Genomic DNA, 17,570 nt, shown 5'->3' with positions numbered 1-17,570 from the left:
GGCACTCAGAGCAGAGGTTGGTAGGGTCACTTTGTCCTTGAAATCTTTGGATGCTCTGAAGGACAGCGTTTTCGAGATAAAGACAGCTCAATTTAATGCGCACGTGTGTGTCTGTGTGTCTGTGTGTCTGTGAGAGAGAGTTTTCCCCTTTTGTTCACACACTCCACCATGGAAAATCTACAAAATCTCAAGCAGAAAATTATAACAAACAACTTTATAAAACGATCCAAAACATAACATTTTGTGCAAAACACACACACACACACATATATATATATATATACTATATAAAGGTGACACTTAGCAGGACTATCATTTTTACAAACAATACACATAATCACATTCCAAGGATAATTACATAGCCTGGCTTCTGAACAAAGAGAGAAACTGAGTGGTAGGGAAGATGTGGAGGCATCAAGAGCTACGGCAGATGGAAAGTATGAGGAGATTATTAATCACTTTGTCCCCGTGGTGTGCTTCATGATGAATATCATTTAGTCACAACGCTGAATGTTAAATGAATGATGATTTCTTGACATGCATATGCTGAAATTCTGAGCGTCGGAAAAACCTTTGCTAAACTGTCTCAAACTAGCGGAGTTGGTCTCAGTATCCAGGGACGCCAGATGGATGGTGTTCGTTACATAAGACATGCTGCAACATGAAAGCAAAGTCAGTTTACGTCCTCTCTTTCTTTTTCTCTTTCTACGTTCCACTTAGGATCTAAATTGTCGTGTTGCGGTAAACTCCACCCATCTGGCACTCCGATGAAATTAAAACAAACACATAGAATTATCTGGGGCAGTAGTTTGACCTAGATTTGGTCAAAGTATCTGCAGTTGTTTTGCAGCTCTCCCTGCTCAGGCTGCTATTCATAAAGAGTTTAACCACGGGTCAGATTCAGGGGTTCAGAGCCACACTGACACCGGTGTCCTGAGTTGATATTCAGAGTTTGATGGTCAACACACAAAAACCCACTGTTGACAAATAATAAAAATGAGGATTTGGGGCCTAGCTTTCAATTCAGCAGTGTGTTCCTGCATCTGGACAACAAGAGGAACTCTTAAAGCTGAAACTATCTGAGATGTTCATGTATTTACACTGGCATGCAAGATTTCTGTTAAAGGGATAGTTCTACATTTTTGGCAAATTGGCCCATTGCCATAATCCCCATAGTCATAGCAGTAGGTTCGTTACCTTTGATTGTCGGTGCAAGCTATTTTTAGAACGGCGGAGCAGAGTCGCAAGCTGCTTTTTTCTTGGTTTACCTCATCAAACTCATCAAATACACAATCCAACAACTCCAAAACGCTCTCGTGGACAAGCTGCGACCTGCACATTCACCACGCTATGAGATAATAATGGAACGTTATGAGACAGAGTTGTTTTGTAGGTAAATGCAGCAATTATTTGCAGAAAAACTGCCCCCGACGGAAACGTGCATCAGTGGTTTTGCATGAATTTACCTCTAAAACAACTCTGTCTCATAACGTTTTGTTATTATCTCATAGTGTGGTGAATGTGCAGGTCACAACTTGTCCACGAGAGCGTTTTGGAGTTGTTGGATTGTGTATTTGATGAGTTTGATGACTTTGACTATAGGAATTATGGCAATGGGCCAATTAGCCAAAAATGTTGAACTATCCCTTTAATGTGAACAGTGTATCAGTGCATTATTTTTGTTTTCTACAATTTTAGAGTGAAAAGGGGCAAACAAAGCAGCAGCCTGCAAAAGAATGAGAAACCCAGGAGACTTGAGCTCTCAGATAACTTTGACCAAGGAATCAGATATTTACTATTTATTATTTACACACTGTGATACTGTAGTTTCCAAAGGGGGGGCTACTAGGTACTAACTATGCAGGGTGGCTAAACCTTTGCTGCAGGCCCTTTTCCTTGTCTGTCATTTTGAAAATGTAAAAGATAAAAAAAAATAAAAAAGATATTATATTCTTTAAAATGTAAAGGGAATGCGTCATCTGTAACTTTATGCCTTTTGGAGATCATCTCATCTTCCACTTGCTGAACTGTTCACACACTAACAGAAATTTTGACCAGGGGCGCCCAAACTTTTGCATGCTACTTGATATTCTGTGAGTTTCTCCATTAGAGCTATGAAGCAGTACAGTAGAGCCAATCTTAGCTTGAGCCCGATGAGCACCCAGTAAAAAGTCTGCAGATTACTGAAGGATATAGTCAGCACTCTTGTTTCACATCTAGACTCAGTGCATTGGCCAAGGAGTAGAGCATCACATGGCTGCTCTTTGGCGAGGTCCACGCCGGCTGCTGACAGGACGAACTCTCCGTCCTGTAAATCTGGGCCCGGGTCTTAAAGAGGCCGAAGCGAGCCGCGAGGAAAAAGAAGTCCCTTCTGAAGGTGCGAGTGCAGAAGGCGTAGAGGAAGGGGTTGGAGCAGGAGTTGACCGGGTAGAAGAGGACCAGGAGGAACTTGGACTGCGAGACGGTGATGAGGGGGAGCTTGAGGGCGGCCGAGACGGCGAAGAAGGAGATGGGAGCCATGCAGATGAAGTCGGTGAAGATGAGGATGGCCATGCGTTTGGCCACGCGGGTGTCGGCGTGGGCCGGCGCCGACGAGGGGTTGCGGACGGTCAGGTAGATGCTGAGGTAACAGCCGCACACGCAGAAGAAGGCCAGGATGTTGAGGAGGAGGAGGGACACGACGTAAACCTGAGACGCCAGAGACTCCACGTCCATGGGCAGACAGATGCTCACCTGCAGCAGGAACAAGTACAAAGAGTTCATGAGCCTTCAATGTGCTTAACTTGAAATAAAAGCCTCACTGAAGGTTTATCAACCAGCAGACAATAGAAACAGACCCCTGCTGTGTGTGTAAATAGGTGAACAAACAAACTAAGCCCCCAACTACAGGTAAAAAATGTCAGTTCCTTCAGCAAAGGCAGTAATTGGGTTGTTGGCGTCCTGGTGGTTTAGTAGTTTAAGACACACACCACGTAACCACAACATTTGGTTCCAGCTGGGAACCTTTACAGCCTGTAATTGCCCCTGTCTGTCTCTGTGCTCCATGTCTCTCCATCAAATGGAGGCAAATATGCCATAAACATGCCATGTGGAAACAAATAAACAACAAAAACAAAAAAAACGGTAACAGCAGAGTCACCTTGAGATAACAAGGTAATAGGCCTGAAAATCTGTTGCTAACTCCACTGCACCACTGCAGCAATATGGATGTGGTCCAAGGCCATAATATCTACAATGGCTGCTGGGTATGAGAGCAGCCTGTTTCAAACTGTGGTGTACAGTCAGAAAACATCCTTCAAAATGTAGACAGAGCATATACTATGTGCAATTATAGTGCAATTCATGGGCCAAAAGTATATTATATAATATGATACTGGTTTGAATTGCATTGTAATAGCTAAGTAGTTCAATCCATCAAGATGAAATGTCAAATCTTTGATGGTTTCAGGTTTATATATGTGAGAATTGACTGTTTTTCTTTGTCTTACATCAGAATACATTGAATATTGTTGGGTTACCATTAGTTGCAGGCTTTTATTTCTATTGAGTGTTATATTATTGTTGTTTTGCTTAGTTTTTGTACATTTTTTAAACATATAAATATATGAGGTATAGCACACCATACACAAATGTAAGATATGTGTGCATCATATACTGTATATCTTTTTCTGTATAATTTATTCTTGTCTATTTTTACCTTGTTCATTCATACAAGCCATACTTTCACTTTTTCTTTCATGACCACCCACACTGTGCAATATTTCCAACCAAACAACATGTATATATGGGTTTTTTTCCCACTATTTGAATAATATTTTATAATATTATCTATCTATCTATCTATCTATCTATCTATCTATCTATCTATCTATCTATCTATCTATCTATCTATCTATCTATCTATCTATCTATCTATCTATCTATCTATCTATCTATCTATCTATCTATCTATCTATCTATCTATCTACCCACCTTGCTGTAGCTGCTGACTCCAACCGTGGGCAGCAGAGCGGCCAGAGACAAGAAGATCCAGCCTGCTGCCATGACGATGCTCGCGTGTCTCAGACGGAGTTTACGGTCGAGCCGCAGAGCGTGTGTGATGGTGTGCCAACGCTCCAGGGTGATCGCTGTTAATGTGAAGACTGACAGCTCACTGGCAAACACCTGCACACACACACACACACACACACACACATGCATTTCTCTATTCAGACCTGTACATTGATGAGTGCTGTCATTGATGTGGGACGATGACATGACGACATCCATGTGTACACACCGTGAAGAAACCCGCAGCACTGCAGCCCAGGCCCATCTGCCAGTCTATGGCGTCGTTGTAGTATCGGCCACGAGTGAGCGTGTCCACGGTTGCTATGACAGCCAGGTAGATGCCCATGCAGAGGTCAGCAAAGGCCAAGTGGCACATGAGGAACCGAGGAACAGTCAGTTTGGAGCGGCTGCCTGAAGGAAAATGACAAGAACAATGACAAAGTGTGATGGTATACTTGATATTCAATGTTTGTTTGTTTTTTTGAAAATTTACATTAAAGCAAAGTGTCAGCCAGGATTCATCCCTTTTTAATGTCCCCTGGAACCAACCTCTGCTTTGTCGTAGAGCTGAATTTTGTATCACACTCATTCATTTGCATGATGGATCTGCAGGGCCTTTGCATGCATTTCCTTAAATATCAGTATGTTGAGCTCAAAAGTGTAAATCTGTTTTTATGAGGCTGTCATTGATTCACTGTATTTCTAAGGAGGAAATACAATCATGGTACTGACTGCTTAATGCACTCTGTTATGATATAAAACACACATATGGACAAAAACTACGTCGTATCAACTGAAGATGAATTGGAAGTAAACAAGAAAAGAAATATGTTTGTATCAATGTCTAAAAATTTGGTGCAGGAAAAGTAAAATGGAAATAAGTGCAAATCAAGTGTACGAATGTGATTTTTTTCGGTCTGTACCTATCAGCACAAGGAGCACTACTGCGTTCCCCAGCAGCGCGAGGATGGAGATGATCCAGATGAGGACCCGCAGCGAGACGGCGGACATGATGTCCTCACAGGGGTTGAACGCGTCGGGTGTCGGGCTGCAGGTGACGGAGGTGATGTTGGAGCAGTGATCTCTGAAGAAGTGAAGGTCGTCCTGAGCCTTTGGGTTGGAGCACAGGTCGTTCCTCTTGGATCTGACACACAAAGTTCACATGTAAACAAAAGCTGCAAGGTGTTTTTGTGTTTTGTTTTATAAGTATTGGTACTGCTACTTCATTTAAAGGGGACATATTATGGAAATATCCCTTTTTAGTAAAGGCTCTTTAACATATGTTTCGGTGTTTGTCTTGCCTTCCGGACCCCAAAATGTGAGAACTGACCAAAAATGACATGTGGTTTTACGAGCTGTTCCCTCAGTTCTCTTCCAGTGATGTAACTAGGTTTCGAATTTGCATAACCCCACCTCTACCTGGGACCGGTAGAAGGGGACGGGGCTAGTAGTGGTTCATTTGCATTTAAAGGGACAGGCACTGAAACCAGCCGTGAGCTGTGATGTTTGATCCTTGGGGTATTTTGACCAAAGCATGTCACAGACGTGTATTTAAGACAGCTGGGAACTATTTTAATTTGTGGAAAGGGGGCATAATATCTCTCCTTCAAACAGGTTTCCCGTACACCTGTGGACTTACCTGTTCCTGTGTATGTTCTGGAAGGCGCAGCAGTGCGACTGGTACGTCAGACTGGCCTGGCGCAGTTTGGTGAAGAGCTCCAGAGAAGGAAGTTTTTTCAGCTCGGGGGTCGACTCAGCGAAGAGCCTCTGGAGGCCGCCCAGGATGGAGTCCGGCAGAGAGCTGACGGTGGTGTGAGACACGTCCCTGCAGGAAACAAGTGAGACTTCAGCCTCCTGTCTTATGTAACAGGCATCTGATCTGTCATCAGTTCGGTTTATCCCCCCGAAGTCCAGGTTGATTCTTCTGCACAAATACAATAGAGATATGTAGCAGTGTGCTGGTGAAATATGGACTAAACCAAACTGTAAACACTGAGGATGTTAAAATTTGAAGATCACTATGTGCTCAGCTGAGATCTGGTATTTTACCACTTTTGGTTGAAGCAGGATGTTTTCTTTCTTTTTGTTTTCTATTTGCCCTTTTTGATGTGGAATGACGCAGGGTTTTGTTTAGTCAGATATGAAAGTTGCACAAAGATTAAGTTGCTATTTAAATATGAAACTACAAGACCAGCTTGTTACCCAGAGAAATGATGGGAGCTGAGAAAACCAATAACCTTTCAATACTTTTAATATGTTTTTCTTTTATCATTCTATTCTTGTACCAATAATCAATATTTTGTAGCTTAACTTATTGTATGCATCTGTTTTTGCTCATAACAGATAGATGACACATGTTCTGTATTGTGATGGTTTCTTACAGGCTAATGGACCAGACTGGCATGACACAGATATATATATATATATAAATAAAGTAACTAACTATAAATATATAAAACACAACTCATTTTGTGTCTGTTTATGTCTAATATTTATAATTACAGTAATGCATTTTTTAAAAAGTCCTTTCAAAGTGAGTTTCATAGCCTGCAGACATAAATATGATATTATGTAAAAGCCCCACATCAGCACTTCCAGTCGGCTTTCCCCAGCCTGTGTCTGCACGGTGTATAAATAAAGTTCTCTTATACCGCAAATAAAACAGGCTCAGTGTATTCACTGGAAACATAAGGACTCCAGAGGGTGTAAGAAGTGATGCGTAAATATTTATACCAGCGAAATCCACTTTTGCTGAGAATAAAACACTGAAACTTAAATTTCCCAACTGGAAAATTCATGGAAGGAGCTGCAGTTTGATTGCCAAGTGATTGTTGGGATGTGGAGGGAAAGAAAAAAACAAAAAACAAAAACCCATCGCAGCACAAAAGAAAAAAAAAACAAACACATATTTTTTCTTTGATTGCAACTTCAGTGGAAATAGATGCCTCTTTGTTTGGGGAATAATCAGGTCTCTCCGGTTAAAATTAACCTGCGCTCGGTTTATTTTTGCCTTAAATCTGGCATCATGTTTCTGAGCTTCTGCTTCCCCACACACGTCAAATTGCTTCTTACTTTCTCCTACACCCCGAGTCTAATAAGTGATGATGAGGAGGGTGAATCGTGTAGGCATGAGTTACTGTTAAATGTCACGCTTACAGTACCACCAACTCACTGGAACCCACAAATGCGTTGGGATTGATGTGAGTAAGACGTTTGTTGCCTCTCAGGAACCTAAAAAAGAGAGAGAGACGGCAGAAAACGAGAGAAATTAAACACGCGGAGAGCTGAAATGTACCGTTTGTAATTGTGTCTCTGCATGTGACTCACAATTTGTGCATCTTTGTGCCGTTGAAGGCGTCACTTGCCACCTCCTTGATGCCATTTCTGGTGAGCCGTCTGTCATTGGGAAGAGAAGCCAAATTACAGTCATGTGGCAGCAACACAGAGCGTTTCCAACAGTAAAGTTATCACAGCTAATTTTAGTGAGTGCAGATCTTTTGTTCTCAGTCACTAAAGCTGCTTGAATTCGCAGGATTTTAGTCAAACACACTGAACAAATTGGATTTATTCTCTTTCTTCCTTTTCAGCTTTTTCACAGTCGTGACCTTGGAAGCTGTGGACAAACTTCTGTTTGTTTCCTGGAAAGATTTGGCAGCAGTATGTCATTAAAAATACTTCATTATGAGCCTATTCACTTTAGTTTTTTACTTTTCATTGTTATTTATCAGCCAGCTTTGAATGTGCTGATTAAATAATGAGCAATAGCACTTGCAGAGGTACACACAGTTTGGAGAGGAAAGCTTGGGCCCTCAGGGAATAAAATGGGCCCCTCACAACATCTCTACAGCATGCGATAATAACAGAACGTTACGAGACAGAGTTGTTTTCGAGGCAAATGCAGAGACTGCTTGCCAAAAAACTGCCCCCGACGGGAACGCGCATCAGTGGTTTTGCATGAATTTACCTCGGAAACAACTCCGTCTCGTAACGTTGTGTTATTATCTCATAGCGTGGTGAATGTGCAGGTCACAACTTGTCCACCAGAGCGTTTTGGAGTTGTTGGATTGTGTATTTGATGAGTTTGATGAGGGAAACTCTGCTCCGCCGTTCTAAAAAGAGCTTGCACTGACAATCAAAGGTAACGAACCTACTGCTATGACTATAGGGATTATGGCAATGGGTCAATTTGCCAAAATGTTGAACTATGCCTTGAAGACACAGGTGCCTCTGATGATGGGCGTGGTAGCTGATACTGTATCTATCCACTGTGTCCACCAACAGTCGTCCAATTTGAAGCGTTCAGGAGACATCTGTAGATTGCATCCACCAATAGTTTGGGCAGGTTTTCAATGCCTGCATGAAGTGTGAAAAATCGGCCCTGAAAAGTACTTGTCATAGTCGCTGTGTTGAATTATCTACACAGGGCTGTCAATCAAATAATTTAATCAAATGTTTTGAATTGCAAATCAATGGCACATTGTTTATTTGTTCAAAATGTACCTTACAGGGAAGTTTTTCAAGTGTTTGATAATGGACATATGCCTTCTTTATGCAAATTTAACTTTATTATACATTAATCAAAAACAACAAAAAATATTGTCCACAGAATCCCCAAAGGCTCCAAAACATTTGGTATAAAAAAGTATACTTAAATAATAACAATAGCTTGCAAACTATGGGCTGGGTCAAAGGTTAATATAACATAACAAAATAAGTAGTGGCATTAAAAGGGATGTGTTGTATTAACTTTGAGAGATCAGTTTTGTATTTTTGACAAAAGACTAAAATTTAAGTAAATAATGAAGGTAAATCCTAATAAGGCGTTGATGTAAAGTAGTAAGAGTGTTAGAAACGTGCAGAGGAAAGAGTGAGAAAGAGCAGATCGAGCTCAGTAAAGAGGGCAGAGAGCATTTCAGGGAACATTCATCACTGCGTATGTAATGCCCACTCGGAGCTGTGTGAGGGTGGTGTGTTTCTAAAAAAAAAAAAAGAAGGATGAATCCCTTACATCTCTGAGATGGCTTGAGTGCAGAGGCCTCTGAAGGCATTGGCGGGGACTCTCTCTATGTGGTTGTTCTCCTGCAGCTCACTAAGCAGGACGGAGATCAAAAAGTCACCGTGAACAAAACGAAACAACAAATACTGAGAGAGAAAAAAAATGCTGCAATGTATTTTATAACCAGAAAAACAGCAGATATACTGTATGTTCATTTAAGGTGGAAAATATCAGGAATACACATTAAAATCCAGTTCCCTTAAGAAGCTGCTATGTGTCAGATGGGGAAACCGGCAGAAGATGGATTGTTTTATAGAGGAACAGATGGTTCGTATCCATGATATTCTGAGCAGGACGACCCGCTGCGTAGGATTTAACTGCACTGTTGTATGTCTTGTGTGATTTCTCCTTTCCTCTGCATATTTAATCGTGTGTGCATGTGTTCAATCAGGTTCGTGTGGGAATAGCATGTGTGTGTTTGCTTGTGTGTGTGTGTGTGGGTGTATGTCAAGGGATGCATTTGTAGTTTATTTGTTTACGGCAGGGAGACTCACAACAGGAAGTCGGAGGCTGACGACTGGATCTTGGAGAAGTTTGGGAAAATCCTCAGTCTGGTGTTAGAGATGGTTCTGTGGACGGAAAACATCAACCCGGACATTAGTTAGTTAGTGTGTGTGAGTGTTAAGCTCACAACAACAAGAACAACAACAACAACAGCAGACACTTTGTGAAACACTCAGACGATGTAAGATTCACTGTAATAACTGAGATTAAAAATTGAACATGTGAAGAGACTCGGAGAGAGAAGTTGAAGATAAAGGAGACGTTGGGAGAGCTCCCTGTTCCAAACAACTGTCTGGCAAAAACACACGAGTTCTGCTGCACTGTCTGCATTTTTTCTTTTTGGCTTTTAGACAACCTTAAGAAACCTTTTTTGTACATTTTTTCCAAATCATAGTAGGTGTGCTGTCAACACTGTCAGACATGTAACTATGTATAAAACATATATCATATAGTATAATGACATTTTGTCATTGTTTCGCAGCCTTGAATGGCTTCATTTTTAGATTTTTAAAGATAATCCTCTGTTGTGTTTAATCTGCAGACGTGACAACTCTTACCCTACTTATTTTATTTCTGGAAATGAAAAAGGTTTTTGTCGTACACTATGAACATTTCATCACATAAAATAAGAAACATTTGAGAGATGTTGCTCAAAATACAATGTTTTTGTGCTGAGGTTGCTCTGACCCAGTTCTTACAAGTTGGGAAAAAGCAAAACAGATCATGTCTGATGTTTTAGCTTTATGTTGTCCCTTATAAACATCAACATTGTTTCATATATGGTATAATTTAATATTCCTTTGTAACTAGTACATGTTGGAAATGGGATGATTCTTATTGTGGAAAAAACTTTTTTCGGGATGAAGAGTGACACTTGATTTTTCTTCCAAAGGATCCGAGCTAATTAAAAAATGATGTGTCTGGTCGTGTGGGGGCCCGTCAGAACTAGGCCTGTCACCCATGACCCATTTTGGACTCACAATCAGTTTGACAAGCACAAGTCGAAGAAGCACATGTTCCTTTTAGCAAGTACTCACAGACGCCGCAGTTTCTTGATGTTCCCGAACGCATCTGGGTGGATGGAGCTCAGGTGTTTTGACTTTTCTATGGTTCTGACAGGAACACATAAAGTCATGTACGCACTTATATAGTCAGATGAGTGGCCTTGTAGTTACATGCAGGGTTTCACCACCGACTCTACTGTGATGTCAGACAGTGTGTGATACTTACATCTCGGTGAGTTCAGGCAGATCGGAGAAAGCAAAAGCTTCAATTCTCTCCAGAGCCACATTTTCAGAGATGACACTGAGGGAAGACACAAAAACATGACATGAAGTAAATTTAAAAAAAAATCTAGCTGCCACTTCTTCATTCACACTTGATATATTTTGTCTCAACCACAAACACCAGACCTCCTCCTCCTCCTCCTCTTCCTCCTCCTCCTCCTCCTCCTCCTCTGTTTGGGTTTGACTCTCAGAGTTTGTAGCTCTTGTTCCATAACAGACTAAACACACGGTGGATAAAATGCGTCATGTAGCTTTTAGAAAGCCGTACACTCACATATAGGTGAGCTGGGAGAGGTTGGCGAAGGCGAACGCTCTGATGCTCCCCAACATGTCGTTCTCCAAGATGGCGCTGAGGTTGCAGGTGGAGGAGAAAGGAGTAAGGGCCGGGTTCGATGAAGAGGGAATACAGTAAAATATATAAATGGTGACACGGGGAATTATTTCATTTAGTCAGAATCATGACACGGATGTTGCTACAGGACCTTTGGAAAGATCACAGCACTCAGGAGGACACTGCACAGTGCACACAAGTATTAACAATTACAGCCACAAGTCATAAGACTGGAGGGAATATTCAAAAACTTTACAGCAAATATCAAACTCTGCGCTTCGGTGTGTTTCATGCAAGTGCTCATGGGAAAATGCAGTTAATAAGTGCAGATCCTGAGATCTAAATATACAGGAAGTTCACAAAAGAAACAATAAGATAATCACAGATTTTGATTTTTGGATTATTAAAATGTTGAATTATGATTAAACAATTGATCTAATTAAGCAGAAGTGATAGTAGCAGTGGCTAAGTAACTAAAATAGTACTGTTAAGATGTAAATAAATAAACTAATAAATGTGCTAATGTGCATATGAAACTTTCATATGCACATTAGCACATAATGTACAAAAAACACAAATATGAATCCATACGATTGTTTTTCAATAATTTCAAGGATGTATTTATAGGGGGTCATTTAGTTACTTTTGTTTACCTTTTTTAGGAAGATTAAAACCACATAGTAGGCTACTGTTTGTAACATGTGTTGGTGAGCACCTCCCCAACCCTCCTCCTCTGTCTGGATGATTCATATCTTGACTTGTTTTGACCTCCTCAGTTCATTATGTTCCGTATCAATGCATAAACACGAGCGCACACACACTTACAGTATGGTGAGGTGCTGCAGGCCGCTGAGGACACCCTGGGGAATCTCTCGGATCTGCGTCTGCACGATTTTCCTGTTGGTGCAGAAAACAGCCAGTCAGTCAGTCAGTCACATCAGCTACAACGCACTGATCACAGAGCCACAGACCATTAAAGGTAGAGTCTGGAGTTTTGTTCTTTGCAATTTGTAAACAAAACATTCAAACTGGGCCCCTCCTCTCGGGCTCAACTGTGTAGCCTCCTGCCCCAGACAGCAGCGGTTGTCAAGACCGCAAAGTAAAAGGAAATACAGTCCTGTGGGCCGATAGCCGACCGTCACCAACAACGGGAGCTTCTGGTGTTATGTTATGCTAACCGCTACCGCTAGCCGAAGTTAGCATCGAGCTAGCTTACTACAACGGCCCTCATACTTGTTACCACTCGAGGCTTTAGTTGTCGGTGACGGTCGGAAATCGGTCCGCAGCTCCAGCACTTCACTCAGACTGTAAGTTATTTCTTTTTCTTTGCGGTCCTGCCTGCTGCTGCTGCTGAGAGAGTGAGACATGTTGCTCTGATGCTAGCACTCGCTAACATCAGAGCTAGTGCAGCTAGCAGCCCTGAGCCTCCTACTCTGCTGCAGCATGTAGCTTCACCTGAGCTCGGTCATTGGCTGAAGAGAAAACACCTACTCTTTTGCTCTCCACCCAGAAACGTGCATAACAAAACAAAGCAAAAGACCAAAATACAGGCAGGGGAGGGGGCGCTGCAGACCACCACCACCACACAGGACTAGAAGCCCATAGGTGATGATTAAGACAGATTTAATTTGTATAGGGCGAATCGCCTTGTTGTTTACAACTAAAACCAGCATTCGAACAATAGTGACGGACGAGAGTTTCACTATATACCGTATATCTACTTTTTCATGTCACTATAACGCCGTTTAGACTAATCTGATGTTTGTAAAGTCTATAAAACCAATGATTGGACAAACATTACTATTTACGTGTGCACATTTTTGTAATTAGTCATGCGATTAGCTGGGCTAACGGTTAACTACCTGTTTAACTTTAATAACTCAGTGACTCAATAAACGGTCCATGAAAAAATATTTTCTCCAGCGGAGATCTGAGTTACAACATGACTGAGCTAACTGGAGTTTCATGTCCCACAACGGGGGTTTTGGCTAACTTCTTGGAGCCGATGGAGTAAGCAGTCCCCACCCTCGACCCTACGTCACCACATTCACGCGCATCCCTTGGCTGCACACTCAAAGAGGACCGCCCCTTTATGCCGTTCTCTCTCCTCATTGGATAAAGGTTGTAGGATACAAGGAAAGTTTTCTCCTCAGTTTACAGCAGAGCAGAGTGACTGACAGACCCGTGTTTCGGACCAAACACTCTATATAAGTGATTGCTGTCGGAAGATATAACTATTTAAGACTTATATTAACACAAACATTCTGCTTACTTCTGCTTTAAGACGGATTTCATTTGTATAAGTCTAACGTCTATTTTTGGACACAAAACTCCAGACCAAACCTTTAAAGGAGAAATCCCTGGTGAAAAGTCATTTTATGACCTGTGTCACCGGTGTGAGCGGGATCACTGTCACACTCTCTCATCTTTACATTTTCATTGATTAATGAAGGAGGTCAACAAGGCCATGACCCTTTAAATCACTGGTGCTGTGGAAGGGAAGGAAAGGGAAGGGGAGAGGGTATTTTCTTTTCTTGCAGCGAAACAAACTGCTTTGTAATGTCTTAACGCTTTTTTCTTTTCTTTTTCTTTTTTTTTGTTGCATCTGGCTGGTGTAGATCTCATCTGAACTGGCCATCCACTTGTAAATATCCACCACTCTGCCTGAGCCTTGACCTTCGAGCTGAACAGAACAGATGAGAACACACACATGGCCGCCTGGGAGTTCACAGTATGTCTTTTGGGAACAGTTGCTACTTCTGCCACAAATGTCCTCCCCTCCTTGTGTGTGTGTGTGTGTGTGTGTGTGGTTTCTGTGAGTACGACTAGGCTATGTACATCTGTTTGTGCAGAGGCTTCAGGCGATCTTAATCTTAACACTGACCCCCGCTGTCCCCCCGCCCCGCCTCGCCTCGCCCCCCCTCTCCTCTCTCCACTCCGGCCTTGAGATTCCTTCTAAATGTTTCAGCGGCCAAAACAACAGGTCAGTGTTTACTCCGAGGGGGCAGCCACCCACCCACCCCCCTCCCCCCCACTTGCCTCATTCAGCTCCGTGTCACTGCATCACAAACAATCTGAACCACTTCTGCCACCTTCGATCAACATCTGTGGAGGTTAAAGCTTTTAAGGGAGGAATAAATAACACTATTTTTTTTTTTTTAACTCTGAAATTTAACATATTTGGCCGTTTCCCACTGCATCCTGTCTTAACATGATTTATCCAGCTGCTTCATATTTACTGCACAAAAACAAACTGCTGCTGATGTTTAGCATTTATATCACAAACAACAACACAGGCTCCATTTAAAGGACATAAATATGAATGATGATGAATATAAATGATCTTAAGTTATACAGCACTTTTTTTTCAGCAGGGTTACTAAGCACTTTACAAGTAAAATGAGTAGGTTAGTAGATGGTTCTTCCAGCAATAGAACATGTAAAACACAATAATGGGGATAACACAATAAAACAAAACACAAATAAGAACATTACCAAAGACTAAGATGGGCTGAAATAAAGACTATTGTTCAATCTTTTCAAAAATCTGGAGCAGGAGGACGTTAACACTAGAGTTTGGCTGGGAATTTAAATGTGAAACCACTTGCAGCTCTATGAAAGAACATTTTATAGTGGATTTGAACCATGGTTATTATTGTGCTCACATATGTTTTGTGTGATACACAGTCCAGTCTGAACAGTACAAGGCTGCAAGTTAGCAAGCATGGGTGTAAAGTAACCAATACGCCACCTTTAAAGCCACCTTTGCAAATAATTGTGTTAGACCTTGAACACTAAATGTTCCCTTAAATTTTGTGCATTAAAAAAAAATAAATAACTGCAGCTACTTGGAGGCTAATGTAAGAAACTATGGCAACACTGGGAGTTGCTGAATTCAAGCAGACGTGTTTTGCATGCATTCCCCGAGTTAATGAATGTTTAATAAAACCATCACTGGCGAGTTCAGTGCAAAAATCAGCCAAAAGGGGGATGAGCAAGGATTAGAGGGGAAAGTCTAGATGACTATGCATGTTCACGAGAGTGGATTTTGAATAGTAAACACTGCATACCCCCCTGAATCTGTCTTTGTGTACTGTGGTGATTGAAATGGCTATTTTGGAATGTAGCCTAACATTGACCTATTTCACCTGTTGTTGTAAACACAGGACTGGTTTTACATACAGTAGGACAGCCATGTATGATGCAGATCAATTTGATGCATAAAGACTCTAATAAACAGATGCTATTGAGTTGCAATATAGGGATAAAAGGGACTACAAGTCATAATATATGATGCGAAAAGTCGAATAACACAAAAAAGCGAAAAGAAAACTACTTATACTGTATATATATATGTTGATACTGCTGCCGCTCTTCACAAAAACCAGGAGGCAGCCAGCCACTGTCACATGAACAGCATTTTGTTGTGCCAAATTAGCCCACATTTCAGTTGAGGGATTTATAAATGCGGAAGAAAAGAGTAGAAGAATCGGACAGAGTGCGGCAACGCTGTCAAGAAGAATTATACATAAAGCTTTTCCTGTGAGAACTTATCTTCACCGCTCATACTGCAGCATATTACTTTAAAGTTTTAGTGCATCTGATAAGGATGTAAACATCTAGGCTACTCTGCAGCAGCAGTTTTTACATATATATATAAATATATAATGTGGATGCATCAGTTTGGGTGTTACTTGTGTGTATAGCTACTCACAGGCATCGAGTGTTTCTGGAGATGTTCCAGGGAATCTCTGTGACCCCGGCTCTCAGCTGGTGGCAGCCTCCAGGTGTGATGTGCATCTCCGAGCCAGACGCCGAGGCTGTTGCTGTTTTTATCACCGCACTCATTAACATGATCAAACTCATCATCATCACCATCATCAAAGCCTGCCAGACGTCTGCTGGTCTGTAGCTGTAGTCTAGATCGTTGTATAGCCTATCTCAGGGTTTCACTACTTTTTTAGATCTCCAGGTTTTTTCTCCTTACGCCGTGTTACCAGGCGAGCAGGCCTCCCATCAAAGCCCACACTCAAGATTTGATATGAAAGTTTGTCCGTCCATCCACTCACTCAGGGTTCACCGCCAGGTCGAAGAGAGGATAAGTGTGAGGTACTCTGAGGCTTTTTGGCCATGCACTGCTGACTGGGTGGGCGTGAAAAGCTTTATTCGTGTATGAGAGTGTGTGTGTGAGGATGTAGGAGGTCTCTCTCTCTCTGTGAGTGTGTGTGTGGGCGTGTTTCAGATTTTTCAAATTACAAGTCCTGTCAAATAAACAGTTTTTAACTTCTGACACTTCAAATCAAATCAATTCGGTGCACTTTGGGTCGTCTGATTTTAAAAAACAAACAAACTTTCTATTTTGGCTAAAAGAAGCCCGAAGTCCATAATAAACCAAGGCATGTAGCACCACATGACTTCAGGACATTATAATAGGCTATTTTTCGACACTATTGTTTGTTTTTTCCTATTTAGATAGATAGAATAGATAGAATGCCTTATTTATACAACAGAGTTGAAAGGTGGAGCTTGACAATGACAATCTCACAATAAACACAAAGAAATATAGGTAAGTAAAGATGTTAACACTTTCTTCTCTTACAAAAGACTTGAGTGGTGTCACTTCCTCAATGCTGAGGATGTTGAACTGAATCATTATTTTTAAAGCGGTGGAATTGGTATGCTGTTATGGGATTGTACAAAACTAGGGGACATGATAAAGTATTGCTATTTCATAAATATGTTTATTTATAAATTATATACTATATGTTTCTTTCAGATTTTTGTTTTGTTTTGGTTAAAGTCAGGAAAATTATTAAATTAACAAAAAAAAGTTTGGTTCATTGCAATTTTTTTTTGTTTTATGAAAAAGTGACTGGTCTGTAAGCTGTCACCTACTCCTGAGCAACCCATAAAAAACAAACAAACATATTCTTTTCTTTTTTTGTGTGTGTTTTATAATTCAAAGACACATGAATATACCAATTTATTAGTCTAGAAATCTAGACGCACCCTAGCGGCAGCAAATATATTTGCTTAATGATATAGTCTGGCTTGTCAGGCTAATTTATGGCTTTAAAATGCCAATTTTTTACTTTATTTGAAAACCTTTGAGGTAAACCTGAGGAACGTAAAGTGCACTGGATCACACATAAACAAGCAATCACACTGAAGTCACAGAAAATAATTTACTACTGGATGTTAATAAAGTTCGATATAGTCCTTCTTCTTTGAACTTATTTTCCTCTTAACTTGGAGGAACATTAACAGTCACACGCTTACAATCCACTGCTCTGAGCTGCAACAGTGAATAAAATGTGTACATCGCACTATTTATTAGCCGCTT

At 41.1% G+C, this 17,570-nt stretch overlaps 1 protein-coding gene across 1 annotated transcript; it reads right to left on the bottom strand.

Moving 5' to 3' along the window:
• Positions 1-2,088: 2,088 nt before the first annotated feature.
• On the bottom strand, positions 2,089-16,123 carry fshr (follicle stimulating hormone receptor). The gene is made up of 14 exons (XM_085761815.1): positions 15,942-16,123; positions 12,053-12,124; positions 11,171-11,245; positions 10,841-10,915; positions 10,648-10,722; positions 9,601-9,675; positions 9,059-9,139; positions 7,378-7,446; positions 7,207-7,281; positions 5,690-5,875; positions 4,974-5,194; positions 4,280-4,461; positions 3,973-4,164; positions 2,089-2,733 (listed from the first exon to the last, which is right to left on the bottom strand). The coding sequence occupies exons 1-14, from the start codon at positions 16,106-16,108 to the stop codon at positions 2,197-2,199; spliced, it is 2,082 nt and encodes a 693-aa protein (XP_085617941.1). The 5' UTR covers positions 16,109-16,123; the 3' UTR covers positions 2,089-2,196.
• Positions 16,124-17,570: the final 1,447 nt, after the last annotated feature.

The sequence above is a fragment of the Trachurus japonicus genome, chromosome 19, assembly GCF_045865225.1.
Source record: "Trachurus japonicus isolate A0001 chromosome 19, Traja_1.0".
In the NCBI taxonomy this organism is placed as follows: Eukaryota; Metazoa; Chordata; class Actinopteri; order Carangiformes; family Carangidae; genus Trachurus; species Trachurus japonicus.
The sequence above is the reverse complement of the archived record's forward strand: the minus strand, read 5'-3'. Positions and strand labels throughout refer to the sequence as shown.

Coding starts and splice junctions, on each gene's coding strand:
- fshr (XM_085761815.1), bottom strand. CDS start 16,108: ATGATGGTGATGATGATGAGTTTGATCATGTTAATGAGTGCGGTGATA. Junction 4,165..4,279: donor GTGCTGCGGGTTTCTTCACG/GTGTGTACACAT, acceptor GTGTGTGTGCAG/GTGTTTGCCAGTGAGCTGTC. Junction 2,734..3,972: donor GAGTCAGCAGCTACAGCAAG/GTGGGTAGATAG, acceptor TTCCTGCTGCAG/GTGAGCATCTGTCTGCCCAT.